Source organism: Giraffa tippelskirchi, chromosome 3, assembly GCF_054371585.1.
Source record: "Giraffa tippelskirchi isolate mGirTip1 chromosome 3, T2T-mGirTip1v1.2.pri, whole genome shotgun sequence".
Lineage (NCBI taxonomy): Eukaryota > Metazoa > Chordata > Mammalia > Artiodactyla > Giraffidae > Giraffa > Giraffa tippelskirchi.
The window spans coordinates 92,701,331-92,720,040 of NC_137277.1; the positions used below are offsets into that span (position 1 = coordinate 92,701,331).

The 18,710-nt window shown below is 36.9% G+C and overlaps 1 protein-coding gene across 2 annotated transcripts in view; it reads right to left on the minus strand.

Annotated features, from left to right (window-relative positions):
• CSRNP3 (cysteine and serine rich nuclear protein 3) overlaps positions 1-18,710 on the minus strand; it is a 198,911-nt gene that overhangs the window by 76,824 nt on the left and 103,377 nt on the right. The window contains exons 1-2 of one of the 2 annotated variants that reach the window (XM_081581246.1): positions 16,361-16,531; positions 49-219 (exon numbers count right to left, since the gene is read on the minus strand). In XM_081581246.1, the coding sequence (XP_081437372.1) occupies positions 49-196 (148 nt within the window). In that variant the 5' untranslated portion in view covers positions 197-219; positions 16,361-16,531. Of the gene's footprint in view, positions 1-48; positions 220-16,360; positions 16,532-18,710 lie in introns of those variants that run through there. The other variant, XM_081581245.1, reaches the window with a different exon arrangement.

Genomic DNA, 18,710 nt, shown 5'->3' on the forward strand with positions numbered 1-18,710 from the left:
TCACTGTAGAACCAAACAATCAGCTTCAGTTATGGTTTCTGTACTCACGGGGAAAATGATTAGAAGTGGATGGATTGACACTGTCCCCGCTGTCAGCACTTTCACTGCTGGAAACTTCATCATCTGATTCCCGCACAGAGGAGCAGGGCGAGGAGCCGTCAACTTCTTCAAACTTCCTTTTTAAAATTCCACTCATCGCTGCAGTGCTGTCACAGGTACCTGTAACAGGAACGGGAGCAGCGGAGCATTGAAATATTTGACCGCTGGATGTGCAGCCAAGGTCTCTGGAGTCATTTTTATATGGCTTTTTATACATGAGCTGAGTTTTCCCTTGAAAGGATCACTAAGCAGTTTTTTAAAACATATTTTCAGAAATGAAATTAGATTAAATATGAGCATCTGACCATTTGCTTACCAAAATGTAACAATTTTTTAGACATATTTCATTTTAATGTACTACCTCTGTTCCTTTTTGTTGGCAAGTTGAGAAAATCCACTTAAGTATGTAAAATTCTGTAACAAAGATAAATGCTAATGTTCCCCAAAGTCCTAAATGATTACTGGAAGGAACACAGATAAGTATGCAAAAACTTCAGACTCAAGTTTTAAAATGCAAGAAACCCAATTAGCTGAGCACAACGAAGCATATGCAATCAGGTCTAAATTTTAGGTAGTTTCCACTTAACTGTTACAATAAAGTGAAATGCTTCCGCATGATACCTGGTTGCTGAAGCTGTTGCCACAGTATCAGAAACCTCCTAAGGATATTTACCAGGGATATAGCACTAATTGGGTGGGAAGAGTGAAGAGTGGGAAGTGGACGTGGTTTCTCCTCAATTCTTTCTCTAGGCTGACTGATGTGTCTCCTCTCCTTGAGCTGCCCTCTCTCCATCTTCATCATTTACCTTGACATATGCACAAGGGCATAAACTTTTTGCCAATGTAAAAATATTTCAGGAATAATTTATCTATAAATCAGCACAGATATAGGTGGATGGTCTAACATTGCTAAATTAAATTAACTAAGCTGAAGGTATTACTAGGTTGATTCCATTCATTCTATCTTCCATCTTATTTATGTCAGCAGATTTTTAACTCCCATTTGAGTTCTTTGTTACATTATCTAGGTACTGGCTTCAGAAATAGCTGTAATTACCCCCTTCTCTATGCAGATCACACAGCGCACAGCCTGACCAGATCCCCTGAGCTGGGCCAGCTTTTCAAATTCTATTTGGATTAGCAGCATCAGAACCACCTAAGGGGGAAATCTTAGAAATGCAAACTCTAACAAACAAAACTCTAAAGCCTCAATCCAGATCTATTGAATCAGAGACTCTCTCAGAGGTTAGGGCCTAGAACACTGCTCTATGAAGCCCTCCAGGTGATTCTGACACATACTCAAATTGAGGGCCATTTGTCTAATTTCTAGTCTGTTCTCCAGTAGCTCCTTATTTGGACTTTTCCTTCCTTGAGGGTGGCCACACACCAGCCCCAGAGAGTTATATAACTCAGCATTCAGTTCCTAATCAAAATCTTCTTCTGCATCCATCACTGGTGTGACTTCTAATAAAGTTAAGGACAGTATTAGATGTCTCTTAAGTATCATTAGTTTCAATTTACTCTACTCATCTATTCGTGTGTTTAGTAACCAGTAGGCATATGCTTGACTCCTTCGGTGGAGTAAGGGATACAAAAAGGAGTAGAAAGTGTTACCTGCTCCCAAGAAGCAAGCATTCACTATGCTGGGCTGCATGGAATTGAGAATACCTACAAATTCATGTTCTATTGCCTTGTTTTACTAATTTATGTCTTTTCATGACTTATATTAACAATAGATAACTGATAGCAAAAAGAAGATACCACACTGTCCACTCTTTTGAGAATAAAATCTCTACCCTGACTCTTCTTTTACCACTATTCAGATTGGCTTATTATTTTCTCCATCTTAAAGAGTATGAAATGCATAAAATGTTCATGCATATCTGAGCAGGGTGGAGGGGGAAAAAGATATTTTAAGTAAAGTTCCTGAAATAAAAGTAGGACAGGATATAAATTTGAAAATTGTTCACTTCAAACAAGATGCAAAGTAATTCATGAGGGAGAGACACCAAGACACAAAGTAATACAAGATGGAAACCCATGTTTAAAAAGTACATTTTTAAATAAGATATTGCCATGGTAACAATTAAAAACCATGTCCTTAAGCTCCACTTAACCATCTGATCTCCCCCAACTTCCTTAAGAAAGGCAGATTTCTTGAGAATCAAGGACACCCAATTGGCCCAAAGGAAACTATATTTCAGCATGGCAAAACATGGTACTTGGCACTCTTCTCTTCCTTTCTCACTTCCTCAAGCATGAGCGGGGAAATTTTTGGAGGGATGATAAGGGAATTCAAAAATCTCTTTTCCCATTGTTGTTACATTTGTACTGGCAAGACCTGAAGCAGTGCAGTTGAAGGCTGACTGCAATTTTTGTCTACATCTTTGGGACTGAAAGAGCCTAAGCTCTTCCCAGGTCAAAGGGAAAAAGGAACTGACTGCTTAGGGTGGGATTAGTATCTATGCTGAAAATTAAACATTCAAATAATTACAGGTGGGTATAACTTTAATTTTGGGCTTCCCTGGTGGCTCAGATGATAAAGAATCTGCCTGCAAAGCAGGAGACCCATTGAAAGCAAACAGTAGTGGATGGGAGAGAATAATTAGGAGGTGGTTGGCCTAGTCCAAGTGAGAAATGGTGATACCCTTGATTAATATGTGTTTCAGGGTTCGATCCCTGAGTCTGGAAGATCCCCGAGAAGGGCATGGCAACCCACTCCAGTATTCTTGCCTGGTGAACTCCCCGGACAGAGGAGCCTAGTAGGCTACAGTCCATGGGGTCACAAAGAGTTGGACATGGCTGAGTGACTTTCACTTTATAAATTTAACTTATAGCAATGAAACTGGTTAAGTGCTAAACTGCTTGTGCAGCAACCAAGCATAACACCTGTCTAGTTTCATAGCCTTTAAAAAATATTATGTGAGTATAACAAGATGTTATAACAAATTATGAGGGCCAATGACCTATTGCTTACCAGCAGATAAACCTTGATCAAGACCTAATAGTGGAATGGTAAAAGGAGCATGTGGTTTTCTCCTACATCATCTATACTATCTCACTAGGAAAAAAAGAATATAAGAATTTAAAGAGAAGGCCTGTTAATAAAGGAGTTGTGTATACTTGGTTTGCTTGTACCCTGTATTGTTTCTCTCAGAGTTTGAGGACAACCATATGTAGGTAGCTAGGTATAGATGCAGGTGAGCAGAATCAATGCTTGTCCTGTGGCTGCATAGCTCCTTAACTTGTTATATAATATACTTTTTTCCTAAAGATGAGACATAATTAAACTTGGTAGGTACGAAGCCAGTGAAAAAGTGGTCAACATTTCAAATTGGTAAACAGCATCAAAGCTCGAAGAACAGAAGATAAACCTGGACAGGCATTAATTTACTCTAAATATGATAAGCTGAAAATTTGTCTCGTTAACAGCCATTTAAATACAGCTACCATTTTCCAATTCAAGAAACACATGTTAATCAACTGTATCACCATTTCTCACTTGGACTAAGACAACCACCTCCTAATTATTCTCTCTCATCCACTACTGTTTGCTTTCAATGGGTTTTCCAGGTTGGAGGCAGAACGATAAATTTAAAATGCAAATGTGATCATGTCCGTAGCTTAAAACTTTTAAGTGGCTTTGGATTGCCTTAGGATAGAGTTCAAAATCCTCAAAATGGCTTATAAAGTCTTTAACAACATACTCTGGTTAACTTCACCTTTTTGGACCATTTGGCCTTGTTGCCAGTATTTCAGCTCTAATAATAATTCACTTTCTCCAACTTGTCTTTTCTCTCTGGACTCTAAGCCTTTTGATGTATGCATGATTTCTTGCAATCTTCTTTTTAATTTCTTTTCCCATAGCACTTACCACCTTCTAAATCTATATTATTTATTTATGTATTTTTAGGTGTATTAATTATTTTTCATCCCCTGCTGGAAGATACAAAAGTGGGAATATCTGTTTTCTTTACAGATGTTCCAAGCATCTAGAACAATGATTTATATCTAATAGGGGCTCAATAAATATTTGTATGATGAATGAATGAAACTCTTCCATTTCCATAGTTTAATTATGTTGTCAGTGTCTATTTTCTCTGATAGACTAAAAGCTCCATAAAGCAGAATCATGTTCATCTCATTCACCATTCTATCTCTCCTAACAAAATATCTGGCATATTTGATTAGATGAGAATCAAAATGAGATGAAATTGACCTCAAAATGTCATACAATTTCTTTTTGCTTGCAAGCAACCCAAAAGCCAATTCTAGCTAACTTAAGCACAAAGACATCTGTTAGAAAAATACTGAACTAGTTGATGCAATCTAAGATACAGCTGAAATGCAAAATTGAGGAACAGCAGGAATAAGGACAGCTTCTAGATTACGGTTGTAGAAATTCCTTGATGTGTTCTTTTGGTGTGTTTTTTTTTAGAGCATCACTGTTATCGGGTTTAAGTCTAGCAACTTTTGTGTCTCACAGTTCAAGCTTAATGTTCCAAGGCATGAGCAACCTTTAGCCCATTTTGGGTCAGGTGTCAGTCCTGTGACTATTTTACTACAGGGCCAGTGGGCAAGGAGCCACCCAATTAGGTATCACACTACAAAGAACCTCACTGCATAAGCTCACTGCATTTCAAAGCCAATAGTCTCCCTTGTCTAGCACTGATTTATCTAATTTCTTCATTTATTAATATAGTCCATGAATTCATCACTTGGCCAGCTTCTTGGTTTGGGATTTCTTTTTCCCTACACTCAAGTGTCCTGTCTATTGCCAAATTCAACTTTAAAATTCTAATAAACATCTTATAATCTTGGATATCTGCTATTCTTAATTAACATACACTATTTATTTCATATTTGTATTAGATGTAAGAAGCCTCTGGACACATTTAAAGGAAAAGTAGTAGAAAAGTAGAAATGTCTCCATCTCTACTCAAAAAGATACTGATAAACTACACTAGATTTTCTATGATTATAAGTACAATTATTTTATTTAATGTATTTCTGGAAAAAATTTCAGAAACCGGAAGGCTGGAGGGTGAAAATAAGTAAGACATTGGATAAAAATTTACATTTTAATGCCTCGGGAAGAATGACTGAGGCTAAATTTTGGGTATTTGTTGGAATCTTGTTCATGTTCCTCTTTCAACAGCCTAAAAATTTCATAGCTTTTCTAGGTAACTCACTGAGTTCTTACTATCCCATTTATATTCATCTTATGTTTAATCTTTTTTTCTTATGACAGTCTGTCCTTATTTTCTAATGTTTTGCTATGTATTATAAGGAAATGGCCACAGAAAATACGGCTTAAGAGCATCATCAATCTCTTAGTTCTGTACAGCAAGTTCTTTGATTTGGAGAAGAATCATTTTAGAGTTGCAAGATTTAGCAAATTAAAATAAAGGATACCCAGTTACATTTGAATTTTAGATTAAAAAAATAACATTTGAGATATAAATTTACCTATTTTTTGTTGGTCATCTGAAATTTAAATTTAACTGGGCATCCTGCTTTTCTTCTGACAACCCTAACTGGTGCTCTTGGCTCTTGGTGAAAAAGCAGAATGACTATGAAATCAAGAAAACATCTACATAAAAGATGCTACCTACCAACTGGAACTGGGGCGTCCCTGATAGCTCAGTTGGCGAAGAATCTGCCTGCAATGCAAAAGACCCCGATTTGATTACTGGGTCAGGAAGATCCTCTGGAAAAGGGATAGGCTACCCACTCCAGTATTGTTGGGTTTCCCTTATGGCTCAGCTGGTAAAGAATCTGCCTACAGTGTAGGAGACCTGGGTTCAAACCCTGTGTTAGGAAGATCTCCTGAAGAAGGGAATGGCTACCGACTCTGGTATTCTGGCCTGGAGAATTCCATGGACTGTATGGGGTCACAAGGAGTTGGACACAACTGAGGAACTTTTACTTCACTCCACTAACTGGAATTACCGCATATGAATATCCCTGTCCTTTACCAATCAGACAAAAGCCGGTTCATGAAACATGTAAGGTCATTAGGGTGAATCACGAGTTCATCAAACAGCTGGAAAAAAGGTGAGGGGAGGTGGGGGATAGTTAATAAGTTAAGGGCAAGCATGCTCTATCACTGATGCTGGAAAAAATGCATTTAAAAAGAAGTAATTCTGGCATGGCAAGAATTTCTTTATATTGTAATGGGGAGATATTTTCAGTGAGATGCTGTTTCTTCCCTAGCCTGCTGGTTCATTTGACCTGGCAGGTCCTTAATTCCATGGAAGTTACTTAGACCAGGAGCTATACATGGTCTTCTCTCGGGAACAAAGAGGTGTGTCTAGAGCCCCTCAGTTCAGTTTTATCTGGGTGTATCCTTTGCATTGGTTGCTTGCTAATTTTGTAGTTAATCAAAATGAGAGTAACCTTTAACTGCAAAGGTCATTAACAAAGACCCTTCTGCTTTGGTGATGTGGCATATATCAAAGGAGCACGTTAGCTTGCACTGTAACCTGACATGAAGGACATTTCTTCCTGGTTTGTCAAAGAAGAAAATAATTTACTTTACATCCTCATCAAATTCTTCCAGCAAGCACAAAAAGCTAAGAAACCATAATAAAGTTCTCTCCCAATGACTCTGATAAGCTAAGGCTGTTTGCTTCAGTCAGCAATGGGCCCAGAGCCCAGGAACCACCAGTGTCAGGATTCAGTTGCACAGAAAAAGCTTATTCTCCTTTATTGTTATGCAGGATGGAAAGCAATTTTGATGTTTCCTCTGGTTGCTTCATCAAATTCAAATGATGAGATGAGAAGCACTGCAAACAGGTTGATGAAAATACTGGTGTATGGCTCTTCTGTGATAGCAGGTGGGAAAAGCTTAGCTGGCAAAACCAAGGTTATTCACAATGTCACACTTCATCAACTAGAATGTCTACAGGGCCAGAGAGAGGATGAAGAGGACAGTTGCTCAATTGATGGTGTGTAGGTTTTATTCCAGTACTTAAGAAAAGAGAGCTTAGCTGAAAATATCATCCTGTAGTATTTTCTGGTGGGATATCATTAGTTATCAAGATGTGTTCCTAATTGCATGCGTGCTTGGTCACTCAGTCATGTCTGACTGTTTGTGACCCCATGGACTATAGCCCACCAGGCTCTTCTGTCCACGGGATTCTCCCAGCAAGAATGCTGGAGTGGGTTGCCATGCCCTCCTCTAGGGTATCTTTCCAACCCAGGGATCAAATCTGGGTCTCCTACATTGCAGGCGGATTCTTTACCATCTGAGCCACCAGAAAGCTCAGGACACAATTTTAAATGAGTTAGTTTAGATCAAAATCTTTTTCATCCTCAGTTTTTTACACCATGAATTTGAGTAATCTTTGTTCTACCCTAACATTCACACTGCTACTGCCCTTACACTGTTACATGAATCAAACACTGACTATTGGCTGAAGTTGCTACTAAATAAGATAATTATTATCTTAAGAAGTTGGCATCAGACTTCAATGCCTTGATCACATCATGCCAAACTGTCTCAGAATGCTTATGCATTTCTTTTTTAAAAAGGGGGGATATCTCCTTTCACAATACTAGGCCATTTCTGCCTTAACCCATTTGGCAAGAAATTAACATAGCTGCTGCCAAGAAGATAGGGATTTGGCAATGAATTCACAAGGTAAAATCCTGCAAGGTGTTTCCATAGGGCAGCACCAATGTGAAAAACGCTACTGGTGGCTCGCCAACTCAAGGAGTGCAAGTTAGCCAAATACGTTTCTCTTGTCCAGGTGTCTGCTTAAGCCAGAAATGCTGGGAGTGCTTTTGTCTAATGAATATTTTTGTTGGAGAAGCAATTGGAGGGTTCCCCAATTATGTATGAATTCCTTATGCCAGAGTTACCTGTGACCTTGAGTTAAAGGTCTGAGTTACTTTATATATTTTGAATTTCGACAATTTTGTAGCTTGATGATTTGCAGTTTGAGAATTTAATTAAAGAAATGAATGCTTGCCCCTGAAACAAGTGCACACGTGCATATGCCATTTATCCATGGATTTCCTGGTTAAAAACTTCTGCTCTAGTGACTTAATGCCATTTCCTCAGCTTTGGTGGACATCCAGAACTTGAAAGAATGATTGATTGTGAACACATGAGTTTAAAGTATCCTAGAAGCCTGAGCATCTGTTGCCTCCTGTTCCCTTTAAACCAGGGTCATCCCCTTCCTAAGGCAAGATTCTTTCTCCCCTAGCTTCTTCTGCCATAGGTGCAAAGAGTGAACTGCATCTCCTGTGGACATTCCTTACTGATTTCAAGGGTTCCTTTCTAAACAGTGTCTGTCTATCCTAAGATGTAGTTTAGATTGCTTCATTCCTTTTATAATAATGCCAGTCACCATTTGGTGAATATCTATTATGGGCCAGACACTTTGCACCTATCCTCTGTAATCTTCTCCCAAAACCTGCAGGGTAGTTTTAGCAAAGGAAACTGTGGTTTCAGAGATTTAGGTCATTTGCCCAGGAGACCTGAGACAGACTTTCTCTGAAAAATATTCCCTGACCAACATCACAGTGGGTCTAGTGACCTCCTTACATTCACAGCACAGCACCTGGTTGATGCACTGAGCAGTATTTACTACACTGCATCAGAATTACTAGTTCACCTGACTGTTTCACATACTTGACTGTAAGGTTCTTCCTGAACTGAATATGTATTCCAGTGCCTGTTCAGTAAATGAATGGTCATCAATTTGGAACCTAATCCTGGATCAGCTACTAACAAGTGGCCTAATTTCAGGTAAGAGGATTACCTCCTCTGGGTCTCAGTTTCCACATTTATCAAAATAAGGGGCAGGGCATACCTAGTAAGAACAGGCTCTGATGCAGTACAGTCCCCACAACCAAGGAGTAAATGATAAAAGCCTGGCCTCCATCCAAGGTGGGTGCCTCTAACTGTCAGTACTGTCCTCCCTCACTGTGTGCAAACTACAGTGGCTGAACTGATGCATGCCCTACTGACAAAGGAATGGAAGGCTACTCCACTTACTAATGCTAAAGGGGTTCTATAGAACCCCAAGAAGCTTTCCATACTACCTGTCATTGGCATTAGTGTCCATATAAGATAGCCAGAACTTGGTTTTCAATGCCCCTTAACCCTAAAAACATTGTTCATTAGTTGTTATTTGGCAACACGATATAATAGAATACCCGTGGACAGAAAGCCAAAGTTGTTCCCTAAAGTTAACTTTCAGGATGCATTTTCAATTAGCAAGAGCAGAGAGACCCAACCAGGAACATGATAAGGTTTTTAAAACTGTTTAAAACTGATCAAGTGCCTGTTGTAAGCCTATTTTTCCTACCCCAACGACAAAAGTACCAATGAAAAATTTATTTTATATGCTTCTATTAAGACTTAGTCTAATTTCTTGGATGACTGGCAAGACTTCCCACATTAGGGTAAAAAAAAGGACCACACAAATGTGAAAGAACTTAGAATTATTACTGCAGCACTGGAAGATAACATTTTTTTCTCCTGAGCACTTAAGAAGTTTCTCTTCAGATGTTTAGAAATTTTCTGACTAAATAGTAGAGTAGTCAGCATAGATCAAAAGATATTTGAGAGATATGACATCCTTTTCCTTCAGAAGAATCATGGGAATAGACTGAAGTGAAAGATTTTTTAAAAACACTTCCTTGTAAAGTACCCTAAAGTGGACATCATAATAAATATGGTCAAGCTTCAGGACCATACCCATCTAACCACTGGAATCCTGCCAAAGATACTGTGCTAAAAAAAAAAAGGAAGATTTGAAAAGTTAGAATAAGTAGAAAAAGCACTTTACCTGTTCTTTAAGATGATCACTACCTTAGGCAAGATATAGATTTTTTTTTACTATCGAAGGCATATAGTAAATAGTTATTCAATCTGTAGCTGCCACTGCATGAAACAGCAATTAGTAAAAATAATTTAGAAAGTAAGATTAAATACCTGAATTTTCAAGTCTCAGAGAAGTTTCTCCTGGCATAAATTAAAATCATTTCACAATAGAAATAAATCACACCAAACTCATACAATCTTTTAAAACTTGGAAACCCACTATTGAGAAAAGTTTCATCATTCAAACAAGTTTCACAAAAGCAGAATCATGATATTCCCCACCCCCCACCACCAATTTATCCAACACTTGCTACTCATTTATAGTCATCACAGAGCACTTCTAGGTATGCTACTGTTAAAATAATTTTGAAGTAAAAAAGATGTAGATATATTTTCTAGATTTCTTTTGAAAAACCTTGTGACTAAATCAATTGATACAGTATTTCTAGACATCATTCTGATACAGAGGAAGTTTAAAACAGCAGTGAGTCCATGAATATTTTTTTGTGATTTAAACAAATTAGCGCTTTTGAGTCATGAGGTAGAACTGGAATCCTGCTCTACAACAGCATTGGATAAGCAAATGTTTCTTGGGCATCGAACATGAGCCATGCTCACTCTATAACTGAAAGGTCCATATGTTAGGGGAAGCACACTGACTGAAACCGCCCACCCTGGCCAGGCACCATAGTAACCATTTGCATGAATTGTTTTACAACAGGAGGTCCTGGTAAGGGACACAGGAACTAATAAACCACCACCAACTGGAAGAGTTCGGGAAAGGTCAAAAGGAGACACCACATGTCCAACCACCTCCCAGAATCCTCTCTGGCATCCATCTTGGCTGAGCAAGGCATGTACCACCAGGAAGGACTCTGAGTCAGAATCATTGGCTAAAAACAACCTGGAAACTAATCCCATCACCATAAAACCCGAGGCTGCGAGACATGTGACAGAGCTGTTCTCCTGGGTTCCCTTACCCTCCTGCTCTCCTCCCAGGTGCCCTTTCCCAATAAAATCTCTTGCTTTGTCAGCACATGTGTCTCCTCAGACAATTCATTTCCGAATGTTAGACAAGAGTCCAGTTTTGGGCCCTGGAAGAGGTCCCCTTTCCTGCAACACATAGTCTATGGATACACCAGGCACTTTGGGTTGAAAATGAACAACTAATGCCTTAATTGGAAAAAGTCAACATGGAAAAGAAAAAAATAGTAGAGCAAAGCCTTGGAAATGAAAAATTTTAAAGCAACAAAGGATGTAAAACAAGAGAATTCAAAAAAAGCATATATTACCACATATATGAGGATTTTGTGGATATTATACTTCTAGTTGGTAGGACTATGAAACCACATATGTTTTGAATTTGATAACTGTGGTGGCTGCCACCTCTACTTGTCCCATCTGAATATAAGGTACTGAATATAAGGCTCAGTACTTCCTAGGTATGACCTCTAAGAAAGTCCTAGTGGGTTTCTATCTTTGGAAAACATGTCTTTTTCTCATCCGTTGAAATCTTATCAAGAGTGTTGTAACTATAGACTTAAGCTGAACTTGTCATATGAGGACCAGGGAACCAAATCCTGTGGGTTGAAAAATAGTACTAATTTATTACTATAGTTATCACTTATAATGCTCATATTCTGTGCCAGGCATGCATCATGCCATTTTGTTTTCATAAAAGCTCTTTGATATAGATACAATTATCTCCACTTTGCAAATGAAGATGAGGCTTACAGTTTTCAAGTACCCTGTCCCGGGCCACATGGATTGTAAATGGCAGACCATGCTTTAGAAGTGACGCCAGGGTTGGAACTTGAAGGTAAACTCCCAAACACCATGCTATTCAGTCTTTTCACACTCCACAATATAGTGTGAATTCACAGTCTTTAAAACTACATAATAAAAGCACTTACTTATCAAGAAAACAATATACAATCTTTTCCTGGCTTTTCAGTTGTTCATGAATTGCCCTAGATTTACAATGTTTTGTTGTATTAGACAAAATTACCCAGGCTTGTTAAAGTAGTTCTCAGGCATTTTTAAATGCTAGTGGGCAAAAGAAGACCATGATATAGAACTTTTCCCCAGTACTTTGAGTCCAATTAGAATTCTATTCTAATTCTTATAGAATGAGAAGCAATATTTCTTCAGCTCTTCAAAAATCTTCAGAATGTAAGAGACCATCTATTAACGAGTATGATATTAACTACTGTATGTATCTTAACATATACACTATACTAGTGAATTCTGAAGAAATAGGGATTGATGGCTCTGTTGTCTTACTTTTCTTGTATATGATTGGGGGGAATATTAGATGTACACACATGTGTACATGCATGCACACACACAAACGACTAAATAATGCATTTCTAAATGAATATGTGCATTCATAAGCTTACATGGAGATGAGAGATTGCCTGAGTAATAATTAGCATGGCGGTAGAAGGTGGTGTATCTCAAAGTCCCAGGATTTAAGAATGAAATAGACCACAACTCCTGAAATTGGTAAGAATAGGTATATGCACCAGTGTTTAGTCAATTGCCACCAAGATAATTGGCCTGTGTGTTTTCTTTGGTATACCTGTTAGAAATTCCTCACTTCCCTATTAGAAAAAGTAATTTCAAATCCCTGTTGGTGATTTAGTATGACAGATTCTCATTGTAGCAACAAAAGTCAATTTCTCATTTATCTGGAGTTCCAACATGATTTTAAATATCCTGAATGCAAGAAAAACGAAGACAAATTCTATGTTTCTGTGCTCAGTATACTACATATCTGCATGTGTCAGAAGGTCAGCACATAGGAGTAGTATAGAGGGATGTTTACCTCTCCCCACTTTGCCCACCAAAGTTTAAGCTATGTAGAATTTAATGTAAAATAAAGTGCATACACTTCATTTTTAATTATTATCAGATAAGGAGTAATTATTAATTACTAAAATAATAAATATTAACAGGAGAAAAGAAAGAGTAAAATATAAAAGGCACATAAAGTATATAGAAAGCATATAAAGCTATATGCTAAAAAGTATATAATAGCAACACTATTTAGTACTGGACTTTCCTATAGCTCAGATGGTAAAGAATGTGCCTCCAATGCAGGAGACCCGGGTTCAATCCCTGTGTCGCGAAGATCCTATGGAGAAGGGAATGGCAACCCACTCCAGTATTCTTGCCTGGAGAATCCCATGGACAGAGGAACCTGGTGGGCTACAGTCTGTGGGGTCGCAAAGAGTTGGACATGACTGAGCAACTAATACTATTTAGTATTGGGGCACAGTTGAGGAACAGTGTTATCATTTGCTATAAGTCAGTGTAATGGTGGAAATAATGATTCTTATGCCATGAAGAAGGGCCTAAATTGATTTCCACTTTGCTCGACAAAGCAGAGTGATATGTACCATATTTTACTTCCATGAAACCAAGTACCATTAAAGAAAAACTGGCCATTTAAGTTATAAACTTTACGTATTTGGAAAATTGGTTAATTTAGTAGATTACTTTCCAACTGTCCTAGACAAAGTATTGCTATAATGTTGCCATCTGTCTAATAATATGGAATAAAAATAAGACCTTTAAAACCATCTTACAATTTTATTATTCTTATACTCTTCAACAGAATTAATGCAAGTCTATTTACATTTTTGAATAGGCAATAAAAATGCAATCATTTGTTTTGACTGTTTCCTAAGAAATGCTGGGTTAAGATGAAAAAATGTGATTGTTTTGAATACTCAATTATTTTGAACATTTTCCACCTATATGTTGTAATTTTATTCTTTTTTCTTTTTCATAGGCACCAGAAGTTCAGGAAAAGGACACAGATATTGATAATACAACCTAAAACCTACACAAACAATTTTGAGACGACAACAGTTATTTGTAGATTTTAGATTATGTTCCATCCTGCTAGACTGAGTACAACATGTTTGACCTAAAATCTTTTCCAAGCTTACAATATGGTCTCTAGTTTCAAACGATGACAAAGACAGATTGGTAATCAGAAAGCAGGAAATTAATTTTTGAAAAATCCTTAAAGATTTCTTTGAAGTCTGATATAATACCACCTCTTAAAGTACACTAAGTGTATGTCCTTCAATGATTTGTTTTTACATTACTCTATTTACTCTTAACTTTCTAAATTTAATTTCACTTGCATTTACAGAAATGCATTTTTCTATATGCATTTAAGTATCCAGTCCATGAACTTACTAGGTACCTGCTGCTGAGATTTGTATGGAAGCTGTATGGTTCAAGCAAATGCAAAAAAGACTTCAAAGTTTTGAGTGAATTTGCATAGAGACATAAATTCTCCAGGATATTCAAAGCCATAAATTTGCTGCAGGACATATATAGCTCTCTCGTGGCTCACGAAAGCACAACAATTCTCTTTATTTCACATTTGTCTATTACCACGTTTTCTACAAGAATCTTCACAGGCGCTCCCTCTTTGCCCGCCCTGTTTTTATTTCTATATTCAGAATGTGCTAACGGGTAGTAGCAGTTGCATTTACAAAGTTAATAGTATTGGACAGGCTAAATGAACTTTAAACCTAGTTCTTTCTTATTCCCTGTGCCCTGCCTTTAACACATGTAGAGGGTTGGTAGGTATAAACTCTGGGCATGACCTGAGCTAAAAGTAAAGAGGTTTGCTTTTCAAAATTGTTGGATAAAATATAGTTGACTGGAAGAAAGACTTTATTTAGCTGTTTGAAATACATGTATGTATGTAGTATGTATGCATACATATATCATATATATTATATATAACAACATATGAATATATAAACTATATGTAAATATGTATTTCGTAACAATTATATACCTATGTATCAAACAAAAGTAACCAAATATGTTGTTTGGACCAAAGGACAGCATTTTCCATTCAACATAAAAAGGAGCAATTGACTTAAAATATACCCCCTTAAGCTGCAGTCATTACTGAAAGTTACAAAAGAGAGTTTAGAAGAAAATGGCAGTTTATTTGTTTTTACAAAACTCATACAAAATATGAGTATCTTTTCCTAATTTAATCTCAGGATCCTGGATAAATGTCAAAATGTCCCCATAGAGTGATAAAGGATGAGAATCTGGCCCTAAGTGACTACTATGAAGTGATTTCATAAATATTTAAAATACTTGTCCTTCACTGTTTTAAATGGCCATTCTCCTGTTTTGGTCTGCCCTCCATGCTCCCCATACCCCACTTTAAAATAAAAGATATTAGTGCCAAACTACAAAATCTTGATAATCATTATAATAAAATTAATGCCCCCCTTTTCAATGCAAAACAAACTATCTAAACATGTACTAGCTCTTTGTAGGTAAGGTTCATAAAATTCATTCAAAATATCTTAGGCAAATATGAAAGCATAAAGCAATTTCACAACGAAACATTATTTTGCCTCTTCATCTTTCCAACTTATTTTCATATACATATAACCTATAATGTAAACAGATAAATATTTGATGCAAATTACAATAACATTTTTCCCTGTCAGCATTGTAACTGCTGAATTGATATATTTGAAAATTTTAATGACATAGATAGTCTGATCATGCTGCTTTAGTTAAGTTTATTTAAAAATATGCTTTTCAAATAAAAAAAGCAATATAAACAATAAAAGTGAGGACACATTTGTTTGGTTCAGGTCAGACTTTACTATGATGTAATCACACATTTTACAAAAGTGTGAAATTTAGTCCATGGAAAAAGACTTTTTTCCTGCCTGTGACATTTATGAGGTTCACTTCACAATCCAGACTTAACTGAAAGGAAAAGTCACAGGAAGCTGAACATGTTGAGTTCAAAATAGCATTGTCTAAAAAGTCCCAAAGAAAATTAATAACAATTATGAAAATTAAAGTATTTAAAGGATGCAACCCCCAAATAAATTATTTCTTTGATAAGGTGTTTAGTAATGAAATACAGAAGGAAGACTCTTCAAAATGAACCCTCTCTTAAAAGGAAATGAAAATACAACTTATTGAAACTGTCCTTATGGTATCATGTGGGTTATGAACAAAAGAACTCCATTATTTAGTTCCAGATACCTCACAAGAATCTTAGGTTCTTATTTAAAACAGATTTCTTAAAAATGTGAAAATCCTCTAAAAGTTTAAAGTCTTGACATTCAACTAGATGTTTCAACCCAGATACCTCCCTGCAATCAAAAACTTTCTCCAAAATGGAATTATTTAGAATCCTCAACCCAATTTTTTTTCTCTCATGACATTATTCCATTGGAAAAAAACACCCACGTTTCAAATTGAGACAACATTAAGAAGATTTAATAAACTAGTTAAGGGAAGCTGAAAATCGAGAACACTCTGCCGATTTCCACAATGATTTAAAATAGCCAATCCTCATCGGTGTCTTTTATAGAAATAAAATCAGGCGCATCAGGAAATCTGTCACCGTACCTGCGTGCACTTTAAACGACTACGGCACACACGCTGTAAGATCTTCACTCTGAGACATAAAGCACACTTCATGTAACTGCTGCAAAACACTGCTGCAGAGGAGCCCAGTGCATTTTTTTCGGGCAACTGATCCAGCTTTCCACCAGCCCTGTGACCTTTGAACTCCCTTCTGCCCCCCTCCTCTCGCTTCTGCAGTCAAAGCCTCGGAGCTGGTCTCATTTGCATAAGGCTCGGGCGGCCCTCCAGCAGCTGAAACGGAATGCTGGGTAAGGAATTGTGGAACTGCAGTTCTGCCAGAATACCTGAATCACCCGAGAACTGGAATCCGCGATAGGGGGTGGGCACCGACTGCGCCGGGCTGCCCGCATCACAGCCCCACCCCCAGCCCCCCTTGCCTATTAATGTATAAGTGTTTTTAACTCTTTGTTTTAGAGTCCTGCTTTCCCTTTCCCCACCAAAAAGAAGCTGTCAGCAGCGACTATGGTAACCAAGGAAACTCCAATAGTCAAATACTTCATTTAAATACATGTGGAAGGCCAATTTAAAATTTTCATTAACTCCTCTTGTTTTTGAAACATAGCTATTTTTCCCCCCTTGGAAGGCACAGTGCACGCATAATCAGGGACATAGGATATTTCTTTTTGTTGTGGTTTAAACAGCATCTTACAGGCATACATTTGAGTCACTATACGAATACGTGAAGTCACTGTGGTAATTCTATAAAATGTTAAATGCGCCCTAGTGCCTTAAGATCATCCTTAATGGTGTCCGAGAAATTAATTGTAAAGAATTTAGGTCCCACGATGCCTTTAAAACAACACAGCAGTAAAAATGTAGAGCAAAGTTAAACTATGTGTTTTGATCTAAAGATTCATGCAGCAGTAACGCTTGTCTCTCTTTGGCAGAGATGTTCAGTGTTGTGCTATTATTTGCTAGAGTTATTTCTTCCCTTGTCTTCCTACACACAGCAGTCTCTCTATTTAAAGTACAAACTCTCTTGCTCATAAATCTAAGAAGTGATTATTTTCTAGGTACAGAAGGTCATGTATACATACTTTTATAAATATCCATGAAGGCACATATTCTTTTCTAAATGGTGAGTCAATGGAAATATGCATCATCACATAATTAATCCATTCTTCTTTTTCAAATTAAGCTAATTTGTTTTCTCCTTTAATGAGTGAATAATATTTATCAAGTAAGAGGTTTAATGCAATAAAGAAATATAACATGAAAAACAAAAGGCACACAACAGATTAATATAGATATATGCTATTTTATAGTTAAATATATAATGCATTGTTCTGGGAGATAGCATTATTAACGTTTCAAAATTTTCTTGGTTTTAAATTTTTTTATTTAAATAATTAACTATGTTAAACCTCTTGTAGTACACTAAAAGATATCAATAAATTTTGAATGATATATCATCCAATTCATAAGACACAAACTATTGCAGTACAGAATTTTTTAATCCTGGAAAAATAAATGTGAAGAATTTTATTTGAGCTATTTGTTAGTATTCTGCCATATGTTATTTCTGCATTATAGGTTAGAAATTACTGAATGATTTTTTAACCCATAAATTTTTAAATAGGATAAATAACTTTTCAGTTTACTATAATCATATAAACATTTCTCTATCACATCTGACTACATCAGCCATTTAATTGAGTTGGGTCAATTCAAGTGCATCCTTCATATTACACACTGTAAATATCTTGCAAAGTTTTTAAGGCAAAATACACATCAGCCCATCCTAATTTAAATCCAATCAAACACAAGAAAGTGTTGAAGTAATTTATAAAATCACTGACCTGTTCAAATAGCTGTAGTCTTAGTCCTTGCACTCTTTTTTCATTAGAATCCAAAATAAATTGATTATCATTTTCTAATGTGTGTCAGCATCACCGAAGGCACTGTTCTTCCTGGTTCAGCGGAATCTTCTGAAATTTGCCAGCCCTGTGTTTTATTGCTGGTACCGTATGCTTTATTGTTCAGCGACAAGAGCTTCACTCTGCACAAAGACTCATTACCTACTGCTTGCTGCACGGCATCAGCCTCACTGAGGCTGCCTATATGTGATCACATGGGAGTTTTGTCTGAGAAAGCCAGGCATGCCACTGACTTCACTGTGTCTATGGATATTTTTATCAGCTGAGGTCTGCTAGGAGGAAGGAATAACAGATTAGGGAGCTGCTCTAAGTCATTAATGCAGCACAACTTATGGAAATCCCTTCACAAGATTTTTTTATTATTATTATAGAAAACATTTGAGCAGGCGTTCAAAAGAAGTTCACTAGATTTCATTTTAATAAGAGGCTGGAAAATAATTTAAGGAAGGGGAACT